General features: G+C 45.5%; 1 protein-coding gene across 9 annotated transcripts in view; it reads right to left on the reverse strand.

The window, feature by feature from the left end:
- The window catches only part of JARID2 (jumonji and AT-rich interaction domain containing 2), a 243013-nt gene that overhangs the window by 117573 nt on the left and 103819 nt on the right, over positions 1–21621 (reverse strand). For 8 of the 9 annotated variants that reach the window (XR_014232297.1, XR_014232298.1, XM_082345419.1 and 5 more), the window contains one exon: positions 10939–11074. The exons of the other annotated variant lie outside the window; for it this stretch is intronic. Coding sequence is in view for 1 of the 8 variants with exons in the window: in XM_082345419.1 (XP_082201545.1) it covers positions 10939–11074 (136 nt within the window). In the remaining 7 variants the exon portion in view is untranslated. The remainder of the gene's footprint in view (positions 1–10938; positions 11075–21621) is intronic. 9 annotated transcript variants of the gene reach the window in all.

Here is a 21621-nt window from a genome sequence, read left to right on the forward strand (position 1 = left end):
CAAGCAAAGCAAAACTGCACTAGTCCATTGTGGTAAATCTGACAGTAATTATAAACTCCATAAATATACATATCACAGAATTCAAATCATGAAATGGGTAAGATTTAGAAAACACACAAGGCCTTTCTCCAAGTAGAAGGAGGTGGGTGGCATTATCAGTTACAAGAATGAACACAGATAAATTCCACGCATGGGCAAGCTACTTCTGGCTGAGTGCAGCCCTATCTGGTGAAGGCCACAGGGCCTTCCCTTTCCACAAAGGTTGAGAATTTAAAATAATTGGAAAGCACTGCCCTAAATTACATTTACAGCATAACATTCAAGCAAATAAGATGAATTAACATATAACAAATACGAGTCCCTCAACTTCAAATAATCCCATGATTTTTCCAAACTCAAGGCTAGAACCGTCCTTCCTAGGCCGTCTCAATTGCCAATCCCCTCCCAAGCCCTTAGGGCCTAAGAAACACCTTGTTTGCCCTCTCTTAGGGCTCTTGGCCTTGGACAGCTGCTCCCTGTGCATAGGAATCATGTTCCAATCCCCACTGCAGTAAGGGACTTGGGCTAATCCAGGTGGTCTCACAGAAGCAACAACTCAACAAATAAATGTCCAAGTTTAATTTTACCCAATTGAGAGGAACAACATCTTCTCTAAGGTCCAACAGCCCTTACAGTTTCCTGACCTACCAGGAAATAGTTATAATCTCACAAAAAGAAACATGGTACAAATTAACACAGCAATTAACTTAATCTAAAACTGAAACAAACAGAACTGTCACCATTTCAAATCCCTACCGCATACTGGACTGTTACAGACTTAATGCCCACCAGCCAAATTCTTATGTTGAAACCACCCAGTGTGACTGTACCTGAAGGCAGAGCTTGTAAAGGTTAAATGAGGTTGTAAGGGAGGGGCCCTAATCTGATAGGGTTGGTAGCCTTTTAAGAAGGGGAAGAGAAACCAATGCCCGAGCGTGCGCGAGCGCTTTCTCTCTCTCTCAGCCAGGAAGCAAGGCCTCACCAAGAACTGAAGTGGCCGGCACCCTGGATCTTGGACCTCCAGCCTCCAGACTATGAGAAATAAAGCTCTATTGTTTAAGCCATCCAGTCTGCGATATTTTCTTACGGCAGCACAAGCTGACTTATATATAGACTTACACCACAGCCACAAGAAAATGGACAGAAATCAGCAATCTCACCACACTGCTGCCTCATGTTTTTGCATCCTCAAGGACACCAAGCTGATCATGGGGTCCTCAAAAGAATCAGTCTAACTGAAAGCACACTGTATTAGCAGAGAAGGCACAAGACTTACAGATGCCAATTGCCCTTGGGGAAAAGCCAAGTCTTGAACATCCAGTTCCAGAATGTCCTGAATTATAACACCAAGGCTGAGTATTCTAAACAGGCAGACTAAGAACAGTGCCACAAAGGGGGCGGGGCAGGGGTGCCACAAGAGACACGTGACATGGAAGAGGATGAGAAGTAACTGTTTAAAAGCCCACTTGGTCTGGACTTGCACAACCGCTCAGAATGAAAGCTGTGATGCCGGTTTAGGATGGAGAATCTGGCTCCACGAGTGTCGCCATGAGACGGTGAATGTCACCCTTGAGCACGAGTGCCACCATGAGACGGTGAATGTCACCCTTGAGCACGAGTGCCACCATGAGACGGTAAATGTCACCCTTGAGCACGTCCAACTGTGGGGTCCTTATTCAAGCACTGCTTGAGGCCTCCAAGAGCTGCTTACTGGACACACCTGTGCCTCTGTCTCTGAGGCACTTTCAAGTCTCAACAGACACTCTCTGGCATCTGGTACATTCTGGAGAAATATCCTAAACTCATGTAACATCATAAAAGCTCCTAAAAACAGAGACAGCCATGTTGGCAAACCACCAAATGAGCACATACTTTAAAGAAGGCAAATGAACTAGAAGGGGCAGGTGAAAACTTTTCTGGGGTGACGGAAAAGTCCTGTATCAACACTGGAGCTCTGGTCATACGGGTACATGTGCATCTGGCAGCTCACGAAATTGCACACCTAAGATAAGTAATTTCAGATTGTAAAGTCTTCCTTGATTTATTAAAAAAAAAAAAAAAATGGGGCAAGATCTGGATTCAGGAGTCCTGGGTTCAGAGCCTGATTTGACCACTTCTTAGCAATGTAGCTTTGAGTATGTTGCTTTCCATCTGAGACCCACTAAACAAACCCACAAAGTTATGATAGTAATCGTATAATTACCACACTGTTATGAGAATTAAAAGCAGTAACTTTTATTTTCTTAAAAGGACAGTTTTATTTTAAACTACCGATCAATGTATCTTGCACATAGGTAGGCTTTCAACAAATGTAGTTCAGAAAGAAAGGATAAAAGGGTGACCTAATTCCAAGAATGTTTACGATAATGAAACTTATAAAGACATCACAATTATGAATAAATGTGCACTTTGGTAACAGGGAAAATAGCATGGGTTGTGTGACCTGGGGCGAGGGGGCTACAGGGTCAAGGTGTATGCATTTTCAAAATGAAATCTGGAGTGAGAGATGGTACAAACCCCTGAACAGAGAGGAACACATCCACAGTGCATGCAGCAGAGGGGTGCTGGGCAGAGGGGTGGGGACACAGCCGGTGTGCAGGTGACCACACACTCTACAGAGCACCCAGGAGTTGTGCATACAGCAGCAGTTAACATGGATGAAGCTTTTCTCTCATGGAACTTACAATCTACTGTGGGGCGAGAGCTTATAATAAGCAAACAGAATAATACAATGCCAGGCTGTGAGAGAGTCTATGTCAAAAAATATTACAAGGTAAGGAGCTAAAGGGTAACAGGCAAAGGCACAATTTTTAATAAGATGCTCAAGGAAGAAGCCTCTGGTAACGGCACATTTGACCAGGACCCTGAAATACCGAGAGGGATCAAGTCACACAGGTACCTAAAGGGAGAGAGTTCTAGACAGAAGCATCGGCAAGCACAAAAATTCTGGGGCAAGAGTATACTACTAAGTGCATTTGGAACAGCAGGAAGGCTAGACTAGGTGAGGGAGAGACGGGCAGATAAGACCAGAGAGAGGCTGGGGGACCACATCAGTGTCCAGGGTAAGATGCTTGCCTTTCATGCTAAGAGAGACGGGGGGACACTGCGGGACACCACGTGTGCTGATTCGCACTTACAAAGGACTGTTCTAGCTGCTGCCTAGAGAGGTAAAAAGGCAGAAGTTGAGGGAGCTTTAGGAGTCTCAGCCCAAGCTAGAGGTGGTGGACTCGTGGCAGCGGTGCAAACTCAGTTTCAGAACATATTGTGAGTTTAGAATAAACAGGTTTTGCAAAATCGGGGCGGGGGTGGGGGGAGTACCAGATAACTCACAGGTTTTGATCAAAGCAACCAGAAGTATGGAACTGGCATTTATTGACAATGGGAAGACAGCAGGGCGGGAGCAAGATGGGAGGGAGTGGAGAGACAGAGTTGGCTTGGTACACCTCAAGTTCATGAGACCTATCAAGAAAGCAAGTGCAGACGGCAGGTAGGCAACCAGAGTTCAGGAGAGAATCATCACGTCAAACGCTGCCGGATGGGAAGCTAAAGCTACACTGACTGATAACTGGATTTGGCCATCAAGGTCATTAGTAGCCTTGGTAAGTGGCCTGACTCTAGGGGTTCAAAAGAGAATGAGGGGGGGAGAGGATATTAACATGAATATAAATAATAGAGGGAGACAGATAGTGTAGACATTTTTTTCCGAGGAATTCTATAAAGTAAAAGAAATGAATAGCAGGAGGGAGATAGATTATCGGAGGGTTTATTTTATGGGAGAAACTACAACATGTTTTGTTTACTGATGGGAATGATCTAGTAAAGAAGTAAACAAATGACGAAGAAAAGAGGGATACTTTCCAGAGTGGTGTTCTCATAGAGATGAGACAAAGGGATTTTGGTGCCCAAAGGGAGGCACTGACCAGAAAGACTCTTAGAGGCGGAAGAGCTTTAAGAAACATCCCAGGACACAGCAGGTTTCCATCCTCTCAGCTTCAACACCTCTCAAAGTTGAGCCATTCTAACAACACGGGCAGGCAGGAAAACACTGTGGAACTGTCTCAAGCTCAGACATCACACGCATGCCCCCCCCAGGTGACACTACCTGTGTGGTGTGCCCCTCTTACTACAGGGGTCCAAGCCAGGAGGATGGGGCTGTAATCAGAGAGCGCACAGAGCTTGCAGAACTGCCAGAGGCGGCAGGCTGAAGTTGCTGGATGGGCAGCGGGCCTCACGCACAAGTGATGGGAAAGAGGAGCAGAATACATTCACCTCCAGGGGCACCTCCATCCTCAACGCTCCAGGAACTCCTCACACGCAGCCATGCCTCCTGGGAAGCCTGGTGTCTCGCCATGATTTAAATTGGATTTCTGGTTCCAATCAGTCTTCAGCATGATCCATCCCTTCCAGTTAAGCTCATCAGCAAGGTTCAAAGTTCCTCATCTGTAAAACGATGAGCCTGGCCTATATACCTCCAGAAGTCCCTTCCAGCTCTAGCCATCCATAATTCCGTGGCCGAAAGGGCTGCAGGCAGGCTCGCCATTCCCTTGGTGCCAGAGCGGTACAAGCAGGCTGGCCACTGAAACCTGCCATTTGTCCCTCTGGACTGTGGCATCAACAATCCCGGCCAGTGTCTACTTGCTGGTCCTCACCCCTGCCCCGCACACTACCCCGTCCCAGCCTCAGCCCTCGCTCAAGAAGTCCCACAGCTTTCAAGGCCCACAGGAATGCAACTTCTTCACTGAAGCTTTTGCTGGTAGCTCAGCACTGGGCCTTTCACATCACCTGCCTCCCTGCTAGCCTCCTCACATCAAACCGGTCACACACACCTCTGATTTTTAAAGCATTTTGTTATATTTTATTGTGCTTCACTGATACCAAGTCACACATATTTCTCTCTTGTTAGAAAGCACCTCACAATTATCATGGCTTACACTTATAATTGGAAGCATTTTTTCTTTTCTTCCATAAAATAATGCATCACTCAATGACATCTTAGATGAGATGAAATAAGCTATTCTGACTCCTCCAAAATTAGCAATTTCAGTTCCGTCTTTATTACTCACAATAGCTCCTACATACTAAGAATTCCATCAAGTACTGATCAGATGGGAGCTCTATCTAGAAATTTCCCATCTGCATTACTCAGGGTCATGAAGACTGACGACAGAACACCTACAAGAGAAAGAAATCAAGCCTTCCCAACTCTACCATTATCCAAGATAGATGCAGCTTCATTTTTAAGCAAAGAATAAATGTAGGTTGTTTTCAAGAAGTGTATTTGCCCTCACTGCCTTGCTCTCCCATGGAGTGCTGTCAGGGGACGCAGGTGACAAATGTCTCAGGCGCTGGGCTGTTAAGAGAAAACTTAACTCATGGCCCAACCTGCAGGGGTCACAAGCACTGACACAGCAGCAGTTCAATCCGGAAAAGCCAATTTCTTCGGCAGGGGGTGGGGGGAGATTGTCTTTCCTGTTGAAGTAGAGACCGTCTTGAGAACTGCTGGACATTAGAGCTTCAGGCCAGGAGAAGGCAACCATACAGCCACAGCATTCATTTCAAATATGGCCAAAAATAAACTTCCATTCATCAGACAAGGTGCCCAGACTCTGATTTTGACTCGAAAGTCACACTTTAACCTCATCCTGTAAACAGTGAATTTGCAGAAGCTGGGCCCATGTTTCATTCCATAGACATCAGTAATCTCAGAGAGATTTTGAAGAGAGTCCAACAAAATTCTACCCTTTTAAAAAAGAAATGGGATGGGGGGGGGGGGGGGGGGCGCGGGTGCAGTTTGCACAGGGGGTCCTTATATTTGTACTTCTAGCTTTGATCCTTGGCTACAAATGGACAGTTGTTGCCATCAAGGCCACTGCCCCTCTCTCGCCACCTCATGGAGGTCATGGAGGTGAGTGGCAGCCCTCCGCCAGCTGGCTGGTTCCACAACAATATTAAAAACACAAATCTGTATCCCTAGGGGAAGAAACAGAAAGAAATAATGAATGTATCCGTGTGTAAGGAGGGTGACCAATCAGGAGGAATGCAGTTTTTCGATTTCCTCTGACTATCAATTCAATGACAAGCGCTAATAAAGCCCAGAGCCATGGTCACATGAATAAATACTTGTACTGCCCCTCCTCTTCTGAGGTCTCTTTGCCAATGAAAGATTTCACAGATCTCCTTCAAAAGAAACTGCTATTTGAAAAAAAAAGTACTCCTACAATTTTGTATTTTTGAAATCCTATCTTTACAGGGGGTTCCAAAACTACTTCTATTTATTTAAGTGGTGGTTATTATAAGCAAGGGAGAAGGCCGGGGTTTAAATCCTGGCTCTGCCCCATACTAGTAGTGTAAGCAAATTGCTAATCTGCCCTAGTGCAGTTTCCTATATTTCTAGAAAATGGTTGGTTCTGAAAGTTAAATGAGCAAAATACAGGTGAAGTGCTAGAACAATAACTGGCAAAAAGCAAGCGCTCAATATAGGTTCCAGCTATCACAACTACTGTAAAATTCTAAGAAAAAACAATCCAGCGTCCCTTAAATCTAGTCAAGATGCTTTAGCTGGCCACAGGGTTTGCTGGATCTCAGATGAAATTTATAGGAAGCAAATGAAATTCAAATACAGCTAATAGCTCCCCTCTCTTACTGTGTAATTATGTGTACTCATTATTTGTGTAGCATGTTATTATTTAAATGTCCCTAATTTCAGCCCCAGCAGGCCAAGGGCCTCAAAGAGTGGCTGAGGCCTCCGCCTCTGCCAGCCTTTCTGAAGCTTTTGTCAATTTATTACTGCCGGGAAAAGCGGCACCATCTACAGCAGAGAGTAGACAGAAGGCTCATGTCCAGCAGATACCTTAGCACCACCTCCCCTGAAGCCTGGCTACAGCCAACAAGCTGTATAACAACGGCTTCAATTCCTACACAGACAACCCACTGGGATGTCCCAGACTCAAGATTCACCACCTCCAGTAGGACAAAAAAAAAAATTCATCCCTTGTCACTTTAGAAGCACAAAAGCAAGACTGATGGCAAACATGGATTTTATGACATAAAATATGAGGTCTCTCTGCTATCTTATGTCTGCTTGGCTTATTATGTCTCCACCAGACCTGCACAACGGGCGCGGCTGAGCTCAGCCGCTCAGACAAGCGGCTGCTGTTGGCACCCCGTTAGCAGACAACGGACCCCAACCCTCCTCCCACAGGAGGCCAGGGCAGGGGGCTGCTTGTTCATCATCCTAGCATGCCTGTGATCTTGCAGAAGTGATGGCAATTCATTTCCCAATTAGATGAAAATTATGTCAAGCCCATTCTACTGTGAACTCAAGATAGTATTTTAAAATTGAATTTTCCCAGGAAACTCTGGCAAGACCAATAACCAAGAAACATCTTTGCTTTGAAATACAGGGGGAAAAACAAAACACCTTGTTTTCAATACTACTGTTGCAAAGATAGGGTGCCATTTTCCTCCATTCTGGATTCTAAAATAAGTACTGGATTCAAAGTTACTTGAGCTGTAATTCCAATTCTGCTACTGCAGCATAAATAACTGTGTGCCATTAGGAAAGTTACTACCACAGAGAACACACTCAAAGAGCCCCCCAACAAGAATGTCATCTTCCCCTTACAGACAGAAACCCCGCAGGTCTCAGAGGTACCTCACTACCCACAATCCTCAAGCCATGAAGCATGAGAAAGGGAGCACAGGGGGCAGAAGCCCCACCAACACCGCCCTAGCTGGGGTGCAGGCACCTACTGTCACCTCTGTCCCGTCCAGTTTCATACCACACCTCCCAGCAAGGGCTCTGTACTGGACAGTTTCAAATTCTACCGCCAGATAACTTTCTGTCACAATTAAAACTAAAACAATGGAATTATTTCAACTTTTGAAAGGGAACCTCGAGGGGGTAAGGGACCAAAAAAAATTAAAAGAGAAATGAAAAGGAAAGGCATGACTGTTAAAACCACTCTTCCCCCACCACTAACCTATCTTCACTTGCCCCACAATGAAGAACCCTAAACAGTGTGCTGTGATGTACAGCGCCAGACAAGGTCATTCTACTGCACCGCATACGAATGATGATCTGTTATAAAGCACCCACTCAAACTTGAGTGATAAATGTAGACGCGCACATGTGTACATGCACACATGTGTACACGCGCACATATGTACACGCGCACATATGTACACACATTCAGAGAGAAGGCCGCTTGCAGTCCTCACTAGCCACCCCCACCAAGAGTCCTGGAGGCTGCCAGCTACTTCAGCTGTCTCTGGATCACACCCCCTAGGAGAGCACCCCTGAGATTCTGGGACCTACAGAGAGGGACTTATTCCCATGGTAACGAGTCTGGTTTCCAGGCTTCCCAGTAGCCCCCAAATAAGAAAGCACACTTTGTTTAACATGCTAGCTGCCTTTAAGAAAATTATTCTTAAAACACACACAAGTTCTAAAACGAGGAGATGTATTTACTTAGAACTGCTATCGAAATCCAACATGCGGAATAACAAAAAGGTGGCCTTGGAATACAGCCTGCACAAACACCAACATGAACCAGAAAAGGGCAAGCTGACAACAACTTCACAACCAAAAGAGAGGGGAGGAAGGGAGGAAGGAGGGAGGGAGGGAGGGAGGGAAAGACAAGTCAGTCTTTATCAGGGTGAAAGGCAAACTACCACGACAAACAACAAAGACCACCTTTTTTATGGAGGTGGTAAAAGAATGATTTAAAGTCTTCAATGATCCCCATAGAGATGTATGTGCCAACTTTTCTTAGAATTCCTTCCTCGGTATCGTCAAGCCCTGAGTATGCCAATGAAAACAAGAGCTACATTTGGCCAACTAGCTGGCAGCACTAGTTGCTTCTTGAATGCCTTATTTTAGTTTTTGTTCTTTTTTACCCAAATTCCACCATTATTCAATCCTGGACACCTGGCTACCTTCTTGTTCTAAAAGCTGATTTTTCCCAGTTGGGTGTGTTTTTTAGTTGTTAAAAGATTCCTAGGGGCTTCCCTGGTGGCGCAGTGGTTGAGAATCTGCCTGCCAATGCAGGGGACACGGGTTCGAGCCCTGGTCTGGGAAGATCCCGCGTGCCGCAGAGCAACTAGGCCCAGTGAGCCACAACTACTACTGAGCCTGCGCGTCTGGAGCCTGTGCTCTGCAACAAGAGAGGCCGCGACAGTGAGAGGCCCGCGCACCGCGATGAAGAGTGGCCTCCGCTCGCCGCAACTAGAGAAAGCCCTCGCACAGAAACGAAGACCCAACACAGCCAAAAATAAATAAATAAATTGATTAATTAATTAAAAAAAAAAAGGTTCCTAAAGCACGAAGGCATCACCACTCCAGAACAGCAGAATGAGAGCATGCCTTGTCACAGCAGTAAAATCTAACCCTGTAGCAGCCATTGCTCTACTATAACCCCAGGATCCAATGATATTCTCCCCCCCATCACCCTCCCCTCAAAAACTTAAGAGCAGAACAGTATGTTCAATGTGAAGCAATATCAACAAGACTGATCACATCAAATGCTCTCTAAAAAGACACATGGCTTAGCATTTACTCCATTACAGGCAGCCAAGAAATGGCGGGGTCCCTACCTGGTAGAAGACCCGTGAACAAATAGGGGTCCAAGCTGTGTAACTGTGGCAACAGATTCCTCAAATTATTTTGCTTCTGCACGTGTGAAAGATTCAAAAAGGGCCTTTCCCATACACATTGGCTCAGACTTCAGGCGGTTCTTGTTTCAAGTCGCACAGTACTAGAAGAGAGTGACAGCACCTGGGTGGATGGCAGGGTGGATCCCGGTGGTGTTCAGGAAGGCCACCTCAGAAAACCCCGCCATGGGCTTGTGGAAAGAGAGGGCCAACAGGTCCTGTCTGGAAGCACTAGTTCCAACAAGAGGCTCCCAGACAACTCACCTTACAACTAAGCAGGATGGAAAAAAACTGGATGCCCTAAGTCAACCTGTGGCTCTGCCCCCTGGCAAGCTGTCAGGTTCACCATGGGTGATGACTATTACCGGAGGATCACAGCCAGAACGCAAAAAGAATAATAGGATCTCATCTTCCTTATCTCCTCGCTCCAAACAAGTACAAACCAGAACATGGTCAATTCATTCACATTTATCTAAGATTCTAGGAGATAAATAAGAACAAGAGAGGCTGTGCAATACAGCCACAGCCACAACCCCCGAAATAAAATATAAACAGTAACCAAATGCTAGTTCTGAAATGGTGTTCACTGGATGATTTCATGCGAGTCACACCAACCCTGTTAAAAAGAGACATCAGAATAAACTCAGATGGGAGTATGTTTCTCTCCAGGCTTCAAGGACCCACTTGACACCCATCCAGGATGAGGGACACTTCGGACGCACGGGAACTCTACCTCCACTGCCCACCTGCCGCTGTGCGGTCACCTGCCAGCTTGATCAACAAGGAAGGAAGCAGGGCCTTAGGAGGCTGCTGAGCCAGAGAGACAGCGGGAAGGGCAGCAGGCCCACAGATTCAGGCTACTTCCTATATAAACAGGGGATAAGAACCAAAGTTGCCACATTTCAGCGAGATCATCAAAGGCCTCTTCTGCCCTCATACTTGGGTAGAAAGACAGATGTTCACAGAAAAACCTGTAAGTCAGGCTCCACACTCAATCCAAGAACGGGCAGAAACCAGATCGCAGCCCTGGTCTTGTCTATAGGGCGCGGACTAACTAAGGCACCTTGCCAATTATATTATGCAACATATAAAGGGGCATCAAAACAAATCTATAAACCCAACGGGATGTCCAGAATAACTGCCGTTAGGGGCCCAGCCTGAGAAGCACGACCCGCCCAAAGCACATCCATTCCGGAAACAAGGCCAGGCCCAGAGACATCATCCAAAACAACAAAACAGGCAACTCACCATTCACTGCTTTCAGGCTCCCAGCAATGCCTTCACCATGCTGCCTCTTCTGGGCATTCTTGAACTCCTTCAGAGACAAATAAAGGACTTTACGTACCACCCTTTCTTCTGACCATGGAATCCCATCACTGTCATCCTGGAGGAACAAGGAAGAATGGGGAGAGGGGAGTTACTTAAAGGAAAGCAAGCAAATGTTAATTAAGAGTCAGAATAAACTTAAAACAAAAAAACAAATCCCAAACAAGTACTGAGTGACTGAGACCAAGTTCCGGAGATCAGAACTACATCCTATAGTGGAGGGAGGGCACTGGCCCTTCCTGGAGAGACCACAAGCAAAGAGCCACCCCTCAGGCTGTAAAGGGACCGGAAGAGAGACACAAGCATCTCACTTCCTTTACATGCCCCACGTCCAAATCCCGTCATTAACTGGTAATAGATATAAGTTTTATATTCCTGGCAAAGTTTAGAAAAAAAGAGTTATTGCAGCCACAACAGGAGGTGTAATGCATCACTGTACTGGAGTTCTTTAAAGCGAATAATGCCAGAATGTAGGCACCTTACAAACATGAGCTACACACCCTTTTGCAAAATTTACTGTTGTTGTTGCGGTTTGGTGCTACTTTCAAGGAATTTACACTTCAGTCAGAAGAAATGAAACTGGATCTATACTGGCCTTTTAAGGTGATGAATCACAGAAATGAGAGAGGGAGACGGACCACTGCAGAAAAGGGCAATGGATCTTTGTGGACTAGAGAATGGGGTGGCAGGCGGGTGGGGGGATGATTTTTGAAAAAGAATACACACAATAGGTCTTGAAGATCTCATTTAAAAGTGTGGCTCCCTTATGTCAAAATAAAGATGAGGTGGGGGGCACACCAAAGAACCAGCAGCCCACCCAGAGACCACTCCAGCAATTCCAGTAGTAAACATGGAAAGAAAGACTGCAGACCAGCAGGGATTGCGGCAGGACAAGAGCCAAGTCTGGCAAGACAGAGGTGGTTGATACTGGTGCCCCAAATGAGTTAACTGTTTTAGGGAACCAGCAAGAGAGTTTTTGATTTTAAGGTTTAAAGAGTTGCTTCACACAGCTTGGGATACTCACAGGTCCTCTTCTGTGGGTATCTGCCTACTGTTTGCTAATCTAAGAGGTCCTTACAGCCACATACCTACTTCAAGGCTTAAGCACTTTATGAGTTCAATTTAGAGATGGAAGGATTATCGGCTTCTCAGTTATTTGGGGCCTTAAGAGAATAAGGAAAACATTAATACCCCAGTAAAGCAGGATTTTGAATGTTCAGGTTCCTTTTGTTCAAACAGGAGGCCAAATACCCTAGAGTCAGGCCGGTGCTGTTACACTCAACATCCGACAGAACTGGTTTTTACTCCCTGCCACCACCCGGCCAACTAAACCCTCCAGGGGCCGAGATAAGGGAAGTAGATTATCCACGGTCTTCTCCAGCTCACAAATTCCTAAACTCTGCATAAACACACACTACTTCTTAGAAATCCAACCACACAAACTCTAAAGCCCTAAATAACTGAGGCGCTGCTCCCGTTAAGCTTCTGGGATTTCTCAGAATGACAGTGATTCTCCATCTTCCATAACAAGGGGAAGAGAAGGCCTGGGAGAAACGAGCTAGGATTTCCACCTAACCCAGATGTCCTTCACTTCTGCAGACCTGCCAAGCCGAGGCTTCCGTCACCTCCAGAGGAAGAAGGCACATCCTGTCTCCCCAGTCGCTCTCCTAAGAGAGACAAGGCATCTACAGACCAGGGTGGTGGTGGAATCCACACATGAAGGCTGAAAGCAGACTAGGCCTCCACCCCCGCGGAAGGAACACACGTTACTTCTTAACCACCACTGGGTCCAAGTCACCAGAGACCTGCCAATCGCATGGCTGAAAACCAGGAAAATGAAGCGCTCTGACCAGACCCCAGCTGAGGAGCCCAAGGAACCAACCTGCATAAGAGGCAAATGATTCAGCTACACAACTCGTGAAAAGCACAATGAATCACTCTTAGCAACAAGCAACTCCCCTCAGGGTGCATGAAAATGCCTCTAGCGTTTTGGTTTCAACTGAATGATAATCTTAACCTCGGGAAGAGTTCATGCTCACTGGGCTGAAGTCCACCTTTCAGGATCCAGGGAAGTCTGTCGGGCAGAATTCTCTTCACCACCCTCAGCATTCAGGTCTCCACAACAAGCCAGGCTGCGATTATAAATGATTACTTCCTACATACACAGAGTTTATAAATTGTAAAGCCCCAAAATAGCTTTCAATGTAAAATTCCTGTGATGATTTACTGCTTCCTGTTCAGACTGGTGCCTTCATTTTGACTCCAGGCCTCCATATGAGAGAATTATACCCCGACAACTAATATCTAATTAAAACATAAACCATGTGAGAAGGAAACTCCTGCAAAGGAAGATGCATTTAAGGTTCACTTAGTGACACCAGCAGCCCCATGACACCTATAAAGTACTTTAAATACAGGAGAAGCAAATCCAGGACACAGAATATGGGGTTTCAAGTTCTAGACATTAAAAATCAAAACAAAACACACACACACACACACACACACACACACACACGAGTTCTTTTATAACCTAGAATGCTCCTCAAGGGCTTCCCTGGTGGCGCAGTGGTTGAGAATCTGCCTGCTAATGCAGGGGACACGGGTTTGAGCCCTGGTCTGGGAAGATCCCACATGCCGCAGAGCAGCTGGGCCCGTGAGCCACAACTACTGAGCCTGCGTGTCTGGAGCCTGTGCTCCGCAACAAGAGAGGCCGCGATAGTGAGAGGCCCGCGCACAGCGATGAAGAGTGGCCCCCACTTGCCACAACTAGAGAAAGCCCTTGCACAGAAACGAAGACCCAACACAGCCATAAATTAAAAATAAATAAATAAATAAATAAATAGAATGCTCGTCAAGACTTCCCTCAGTGTTGATGCAAGATGCAAACCTAGCAGGTAAGAAGTCGACTCTGCTTTGTTTCCAAAAGCTCAGCAGGTAAGAATTCAGAGATTAGAAATCCAACTGCCATTCACAGCTGCAGAGTCACGATGAATCACTACATTCCGCTTACACCCCTTCCTACTGGGAGCCTAGCAAGGTGGGCCTGCACCCAACCAGGAGGCAGCACAGGGCTGTGCAATCTAAGCTGGGTGTCCTGGAAAGCCGGAAAGAAGGTACTTCAGAGGCCTAACGCTTACCCACCCTTATCATAGTTCTGAACGACCAAGTACTGAGCGCTCTAGAAAACAACCCAGATGTAACTAACTCCCTCACCAGAAGTCAAGCAACTCAGGTGAACCCCCCTCTTCCCCGGGCCACCCCCCAGCCCAAGAGCTTCTATGACCTTTAAGTCCGGCCCTCTGTTGTATTTCCCCCTTTTCAGTAGCTGTCTTATTTAAAAGTAATGTCTCCATGGACTCAGGACATCGTTTCTCCGGCTCAGCACCTGAAACATGCCTGACAAAGTGAGAGCTCAGGATTTCTGAAAACTGTACAAACTCAGCCTCCCATGTACCATTACCCACACTTGGCCTGCCAGTGCCTAACTTCCAGAATGGGTTAAGTGAAGTGCCTGAAATCACTCTAATTCCTGACTGAAATCACTGCTACCCCCCAAAAACACTCCCCCCGCAGTGACTAATCCAACAGGGCCAGGCGACACATTCTCAGCAGTAAGCTTGTCAGCGTCCTAACACAGGGGCCACACCACCCCTTCTGCCACCACCTAGCGCTCCCTGCAAAAAACAGTGCCCAACTCCAAGTCCACATGGCCTTACAGGGCCCAAATCCGCTGCCCCTGTTGCAGTCCCTTACCCTCAGCTAAACACCAACCAATTCCTTCGCAAAATACCCCTTCTGAGTTCTTCCTGTTCTTCTTCCCGAGGAACAAAGTAGCCAAGCATTCAGTCCATTCTACTTTACTGGTCAGCTTAATAAAGGCAGACACAGGAGGAGGCATAGCCACTGATACGGAGTCTAGCAGCCTCATTCTGATGCAAATTCAGCTGCCCAGAGTGTGTCTGTTCTTGTGAACTGCATTATTGACTTAAAAACAGCTCTTGTCATTTGGAGTTTCCACAAGACCTCTAGGTTAATAGACCATCTAAAACTTGAGAAGAACAGTCAGGCTCCCGATGACACACCACCTTTCCTCATTCCCCCAATCTCTTACTTTCTTCTCCCCAAGACCAAAAAATGCTTTGCAAACACTGAAATAAATGAAAATAATTGGGTCTGCTGGCAGTAGCGGGGGAAAAAAATCATCACATAGATCTAGATTCACTTGGCTATTGACTGCGAAAAATCACTTTCTTTGGCAAATGGAAGACTGAGTAATAAGACCTTTAAAAGTAAAAGTGACAGGGTTTTCTTTTCATTTGTAAAACGTCTACCATTCTTTGAAATAACTTTGAAAATGGCAACAGGTCAGGAATTAAAACTAGAATGTTTGTGGTCATACATAATCTTTTTATTAAAAGGAAAAATAACAGCATAACCTTATGCTGCCCCAAGTTTTATAGCAGACATGTAAGAAAAGGGGGCACAGACAGTAAGCACATGAAGACACTACACACCTTGCAGCAAACAGCACCATCTAACAATTCTCCAAAGCCCACAATCCAGGTTAGAGATATAACAGCCTTGTACATCCTTCCATACCGTTGCAACTCCAAGTGTGCTCCAAAGACCACCAGTGCCTTAACCGCTTGGCATCTTGTTAGAAATGCAGGCTCATTTTAAGATCCTCTAGTGATTTCCATGCACATTAAAGTTTCAGAAGCTCTGCTGTACAAACTAGTTCCCCATCCTGCCCATTTCATGTCACTTTCTAACCTCCATCACGATACAGGCAAAGGTAAAGAAAGATGAGGTGAAACGCCAAGATGAATACTTCTAACATCCATCTAACTGTTGCCATTTCTACTGTCAGAATACAGAAGTCTGTATTAACATATTCTGAGAACTCTTCCCTTTGACTTCTGTTCACCGAACTAAAACAAGTGACCAAATAGCAAAAGCGAAATCAACAAAAAAGGTAAGACACGTAGTGGATAGTTCCTTGAATCATTCTTATGTGACATGATGTCTCAAACCCTCATTCTCTGATTACCCAATTTGGAATGACTTCCCTTTAAAAAGGTGACATCCAGAATTAAACACACATTCCAACATGTGAATAATACTCTAGAACAACAGGACCAACACATGCAATAAGATCATTTCTATTTCCGTGCACAATCCAAAAGCTGGGATACATTTTAGTAGCCACATTACACAGCAGGACCTCATTAAGCTTGCAGTTAACTATACCCTCCAAGGTGATTTTATTGGGGGGCGGGGGGGGTTCTTTCCCCACCCCCCACTACAATGCAACAAAACCCAAAGGAAGGCTCCAATCCAATAAAAATCACAGCTCCCAGTTGTAGAATTCTTTTTCTGTGATGTTCTCCTGACCTCTAAGGTAAAAAACAAAAACAAAAACCAACACAACAGGCCACAGAGGGTCCTGTGTGAATGAGACCATAAACCAAGTTGTCCTCCTTACCCAGGTTTACTGGACAAGACAGAAAAGAAGGTACGGGATCTGCTGGGTGAAGGTTGCTGTGTCTTCCCCCCACACACCGTCATGGAGAAGGGCTGGGTTTGTGGACATGGGCGTGGCGTGCATGACTGTTTTCAACGTGCTTGAGTGCCCAGCCCAACCTTCACTGACAGGCATAAATTCAAATCAACGTTAGTTAAAATAAAGCCTAAAAAGGATCTTAATATAAATACATTTGCTGACGATTCGCTGTCTCTCCATGGCTCACACTTCAAAACACTGGGTTACTGATTTAACATGCTCTAACTACACCAAGAGTTCTTCTAATTGACTGTGTCAAAACTGATCAGGTCAGTGATACAGTAAAGCCATGCCCTCCATTCAGCCACAGGCCTGGGCCAAGCCTTCATGGGCTTCTGCTCTCCAGTGATGGCTAGCTTTTCACCAAGCTGGGCTTCCAATCCTCTCCTGAGCGCTCAGATGCTTTAGTGCAAGGAAACAGGGAGGTCCAGGTCAGTCAAGCTTACAAAACAGGTGCCAGGCAGAGGACAATACCCCTGCAGTCATAAGGGAAGAATATAAAAAGTGATAATGATTGCAGTCATCCCTTGTTATCCACGGGGGATTTTGGCTCCAGGACCCCGCACGGATACCAAAATCCCAGGATGCTCAAGTCTCTTATATAAAATGGTTATGTTTGCATATAACCTACCTACATCTACATCCTTCCTACTGTACACTTTAAATCAGCTCTAGATTACTTGTAATACCTAATACAATGTAAATGCTGTTTACATTTTTACTGGCCGGGCAAATATTTACATATTTGCTGGTGGAGCAAAGTCAAGTTTTGCTTTTTGTATCTTTCTGGAAGATTTTTCCTGAATGTTTTCAATCCGCCATTGGTTGAATCCAGGAATGCGGAACCCACGGATGTGGAGTGCCAACTGTATGACAATGGCAAACGTCTCCTGGGTGCTCGCTACCAGACGGTGGGCTCAGCACTTGCTTGCACAGTTAATGCTCGCGATTCTGTGCTCAGCCTCCCCTTCGGACAAGGGCCACACCACGCTTTCTCCCTTTAGTTTAAAAGCGATGGGAAAGGAAGGAATCACGAAACTCATGGTTATCGTTTAGAGATGAGTTTCAGGGTCTTGCCCAAAGGTGCCATGGCTAGAGAGAAGCAGGAGTTGGCTCATTAACCAGCTATCAGTCCGTCGGTCCACTACGGGGCAGGTGCCAGATCAGGAAGCAAAATTCTAAACTCAGAAATTTGTTATTAAAGGGAAAATGTCAAAAGGGTAACTCACATTGGCTCCTAAATGAAAGCACCATTAAAATTACTAATTTCAAGCGGCGAATATAAATGTTATATGAAAAACAACTCATGCATCAGCTAGAGCTGGAAACTACTAAGAGGAGAAGGCAGAGGATTGGAAAGGAAGGAGGGAGGGAGCTCCTCTCACTGGCCTTTACAACTGGCTTCTTTAACTGAAAGAATATCAATTCTATGGGCATCTCTCAAAGCATCCTTATGCAATTTCTCTATGTGTCCATTTTTTTTATGATTTCAAATTCAGGCCATCTTGACTCAAGAGAGGGAAAACAATGATGAAAAAGCACAGGTTCTAGGGAAGCCCATATCTGATCAAACTTAAAAAACCATTTTCTAACAATTACAACAATTTTTTTTAATTTATTTATTTTTGTTTATTTATGGCTGTGTTGGGTCTTAGTTTCTGTGCGAGGGCTTTCTCTAGTTGTGGCAAGCAGGGGCCACTCTTCATCGCGGTGCATGGGCCTCTCACTATCGCGGCCTCTCTTGTTGCGGAGCACAGGCTCCAGATGCGCAGGCTCAGTAATTGTGGCTCACGGGCCCAGTTGCTCCGCAGCATGTGGGATCTTCCCAGACCAAGGCTCGAACCTGTGTCCCCTGCATTGGCAGGCAGACTCTCAACCACTGCGCCACCAGGGAAGCCCCAATTACAACTATTTTTAAAATGAAATGGGTCCCCCCCCCCATGGAAGATAGTGAATTTCCCACTACTTGTGAGCAAACTGCGTAAGAGTCTCATCCATCACAGGTAAAGTGACCAATAACTTATCATCTCAGCCAAGGGCACTGCTAATAATGATGCTGGGACAACTGGTAGAAAACTGCGACGTAGGTCAACTAGGGACTAGGTCCCTTCCAGCAGATTTGAATCCATTATAAAAAAAGGTCTTCACTACCACACACATCATTTTTAACAATATCACCACATAAAATAAAGCCAACTTCCAAGACATAGCAGGATAAAAGTGTGACACACACCTGCGTTTTAAGTTGAAATCCAGAACCTCCCACCAATGTTTTAAAATTGCAACCTGCGGGGGGGGTTGGGGGTGGGTGTGGTAACGACACACGGGACAGACGCAGAAGCCACCACGTTCCACTGAAAACACTCCTGCTTCCACAGGGAGGGAGCACAGCACATCAAATGCTCTTCACAGCCTCCGGTAAGTAAACCAAGCAGATGGGGCTGTGCAGGTTGGGAGAGAAGAGAACATTCAGGTTCACAGGCAGGAAGACCTTCTCCTAACATGAAACCCCTTGTTAAAACTTATACAGGGCTTCCCTGGTGGCACAGTGGTTGGGAATCCGCCTGCCAATTCGACAGGACACAGGGACGAGCCCTGGTCCGGGAAGATCCCACGTGCCGTGGAGCAACTAGGCCCGCGCATCACAACTACTGAGCCTGAGCTCTGGAGCCCGCAAGCCACAGCTGCTGAGCCCGCGTGCTACAATTGCTGAAGCCCCCGCACGCCTAGAGCCCGTACTCTGCAATGGGAGAGGCCCGCGCACTGCAACGAGGGGTGGCCCCCGTTCGCCGCAACTAGAGAAAGCCTGCGCGCAGCAACGAAGACCCAATGCAGTCAAAAATAAATAAATAAATAAATAAATAAAATTTATTTTAAAAACTTATACAAGTGCTAAGACAAACAATTATGTGTTTAGATTACAGGAGCCACTGGATGAGTTACTAATACCACAATATGCATATATCCCACTTCTATCCACTTCTGCCAAGGCTCTGGAAATGGAGGGATTTGTGACTTTCCACTCCCTTTTCTTAAAAAAATGAAGTGTGGTGTCCAATTCCAATGCTCAATTCCACCCTGGGCTGGATTAACAGAAAATGCCAAATGGCAAGGCCGGGTGTGCGGCGGGGGATTGATGGTTGCAAAGAGATGACCAGTAAGAAAAGAAAATTTAAAAGACGTGCTCCAGGAGGGAGGTGGGCAGAACGAATTCATAGCCCTTTCCTCCTTCCAGGGAAAAACGTCTGGAAAACTCTACATGAATGCCTTTTTATTTTCTAGAGCACAGGTTTTGCATATACCTGCTATTAAATCATCCTACTTAAGGCAATTTGTTGCTGTCTGAAATATCAGCCTCTTCCATCCACAGTTTGAGAGAACAATGAAAGCATCGGAAATAATGATAATAATAGTAATTTGTTGGGGATGTTGATTCTTGGCACAGACTCCATATAAAAGAGGATTTACAGAGAGAGAGGGAGAATACTGAAGGATAAAGTGAGAGAGAGGTACAACTTAGGCTAAAACTACCGCTTCTTCCCCTTTTAACAAAATATTTTCTCCACTGGAAATCAACTCTATTTCTCAAATCGACTTGATGCTAATCCATTTTTTAAAATTCCATAAAATGGTTCACCTGTCAATACTCAAACATCAAAGAGAAATCGGGGAATATTCACACCTAGAAATTAGATAAGCGGCCAGGAAGCCACTGACTTACTGAACTTGTGAACGACGTTCCTTCGCCTTGGTTTTAAATTAAAAGCACTTCAAGCAGCAAATATCCTCCGACAGACATGCTTCCCAGGATAAAGCAAACGGTCTGAAAACGCTTATGCAAGGAGAGTTTTACTTCTTCCAAACTCCCATTAAATAATGTGTACTTATCTTTGATTACCGCCTATTTAAAAAAAAAAAAAGCTACAGCTGAAATTGGATTAAGAACTTCTGCTGAAAACGGTTTATTGCATAACACAACTCTGACAGCCTGAATCTCCGGCCACCAACTGAGCCTTTATAAAAATCTGCTGGGCAGCTGCCAACTCAGCCCTTTTGCCTCTGAGCGTGTCCAACACCGCCGTTGTCAAGGCAGCAGCAGCACGGGCTGCGCCGGCAAAGGTTCACCGTTAAGCGGTGCAGGCAGGGACCAGCAGAGAGGGCCATGCAACACAGCACTCAACCCCCTGCAATTCTTGGTCTGACAGTTTGTTGATTCAACATAATCAAAAAGGACTCAAGATCTAGAGCAGCACTGTCTCCAAGAATCCAGCAGAAAACGGACTGGCAATCTACCTTCAGAATGAGGGCGAAATTAAGTCAAATTACAATACTTGACCGGTATCTTAGAAAAAGAAATCAGAATGAGGGACGATCCAGGATCAGCAATGCCAACGTGTGACTCCACAATGGCCTCATTTGGGAATAAATTATTAACAAGCAGGTTCCCAAAAGAATTCTGACTGATTTGGATCTTTCAATCATTACAGCCTTTTCATGTTAAGAAGAATACCCTCCCCGCAAATCCCCTAAATGGCATATTCTAAGCTGAACTATCCAATACAGTAGTCTCCAGCCACAAAAAATTAAGTTGTAGTGGACACATTTCAAGAACTCAACAGCCATGTGTGTCCCAAAATGGACAAGTCAGCTAAAGAATGTTTCCATCATCACTGAACTAGAGCAATGCTTATAATTAATTGGACGGGGTTTCAATAGACTGTATTCCTTTTTCATGCATTTCATTACGTCCCTGAGACTCTTCAAAACATGTACCTTTATGTTCTACTCAGGAACAGGAAAATTCTGGAATATGAGACTACCTTGCACAAGAAAGCCAGAGTCTAAAGTAGGTAAGAACAGATATCTACCCAACAACTCTCAGGAAAGTGGTTCCAATTTGCTCTGCTACATGTCGCCTTTCAGATTTGCAGGGAATATACATGAAATTCAGAGGATGAAGTCTAAAATTCTTGTCTACAAGGAAGCCCTGAAGATGCACACTGCTTTAACATGCCTTCAAATCATTTTCTAAGGAATTCCCC

The sequence above is a fragment of the Balaenoptera borealis genome, assembly GCF_965194805.1.
Source record: "Balaenoptera borealis genome assembly, chromosome: 12".
In the NCBI taxonomy this organism is placed as follows: Eukaryota; Metazoa; Chordata; class Mammalia; order Artiodactyla; family Balaenopteridae; genus Balaenoptera; species Balaenoptera borealis.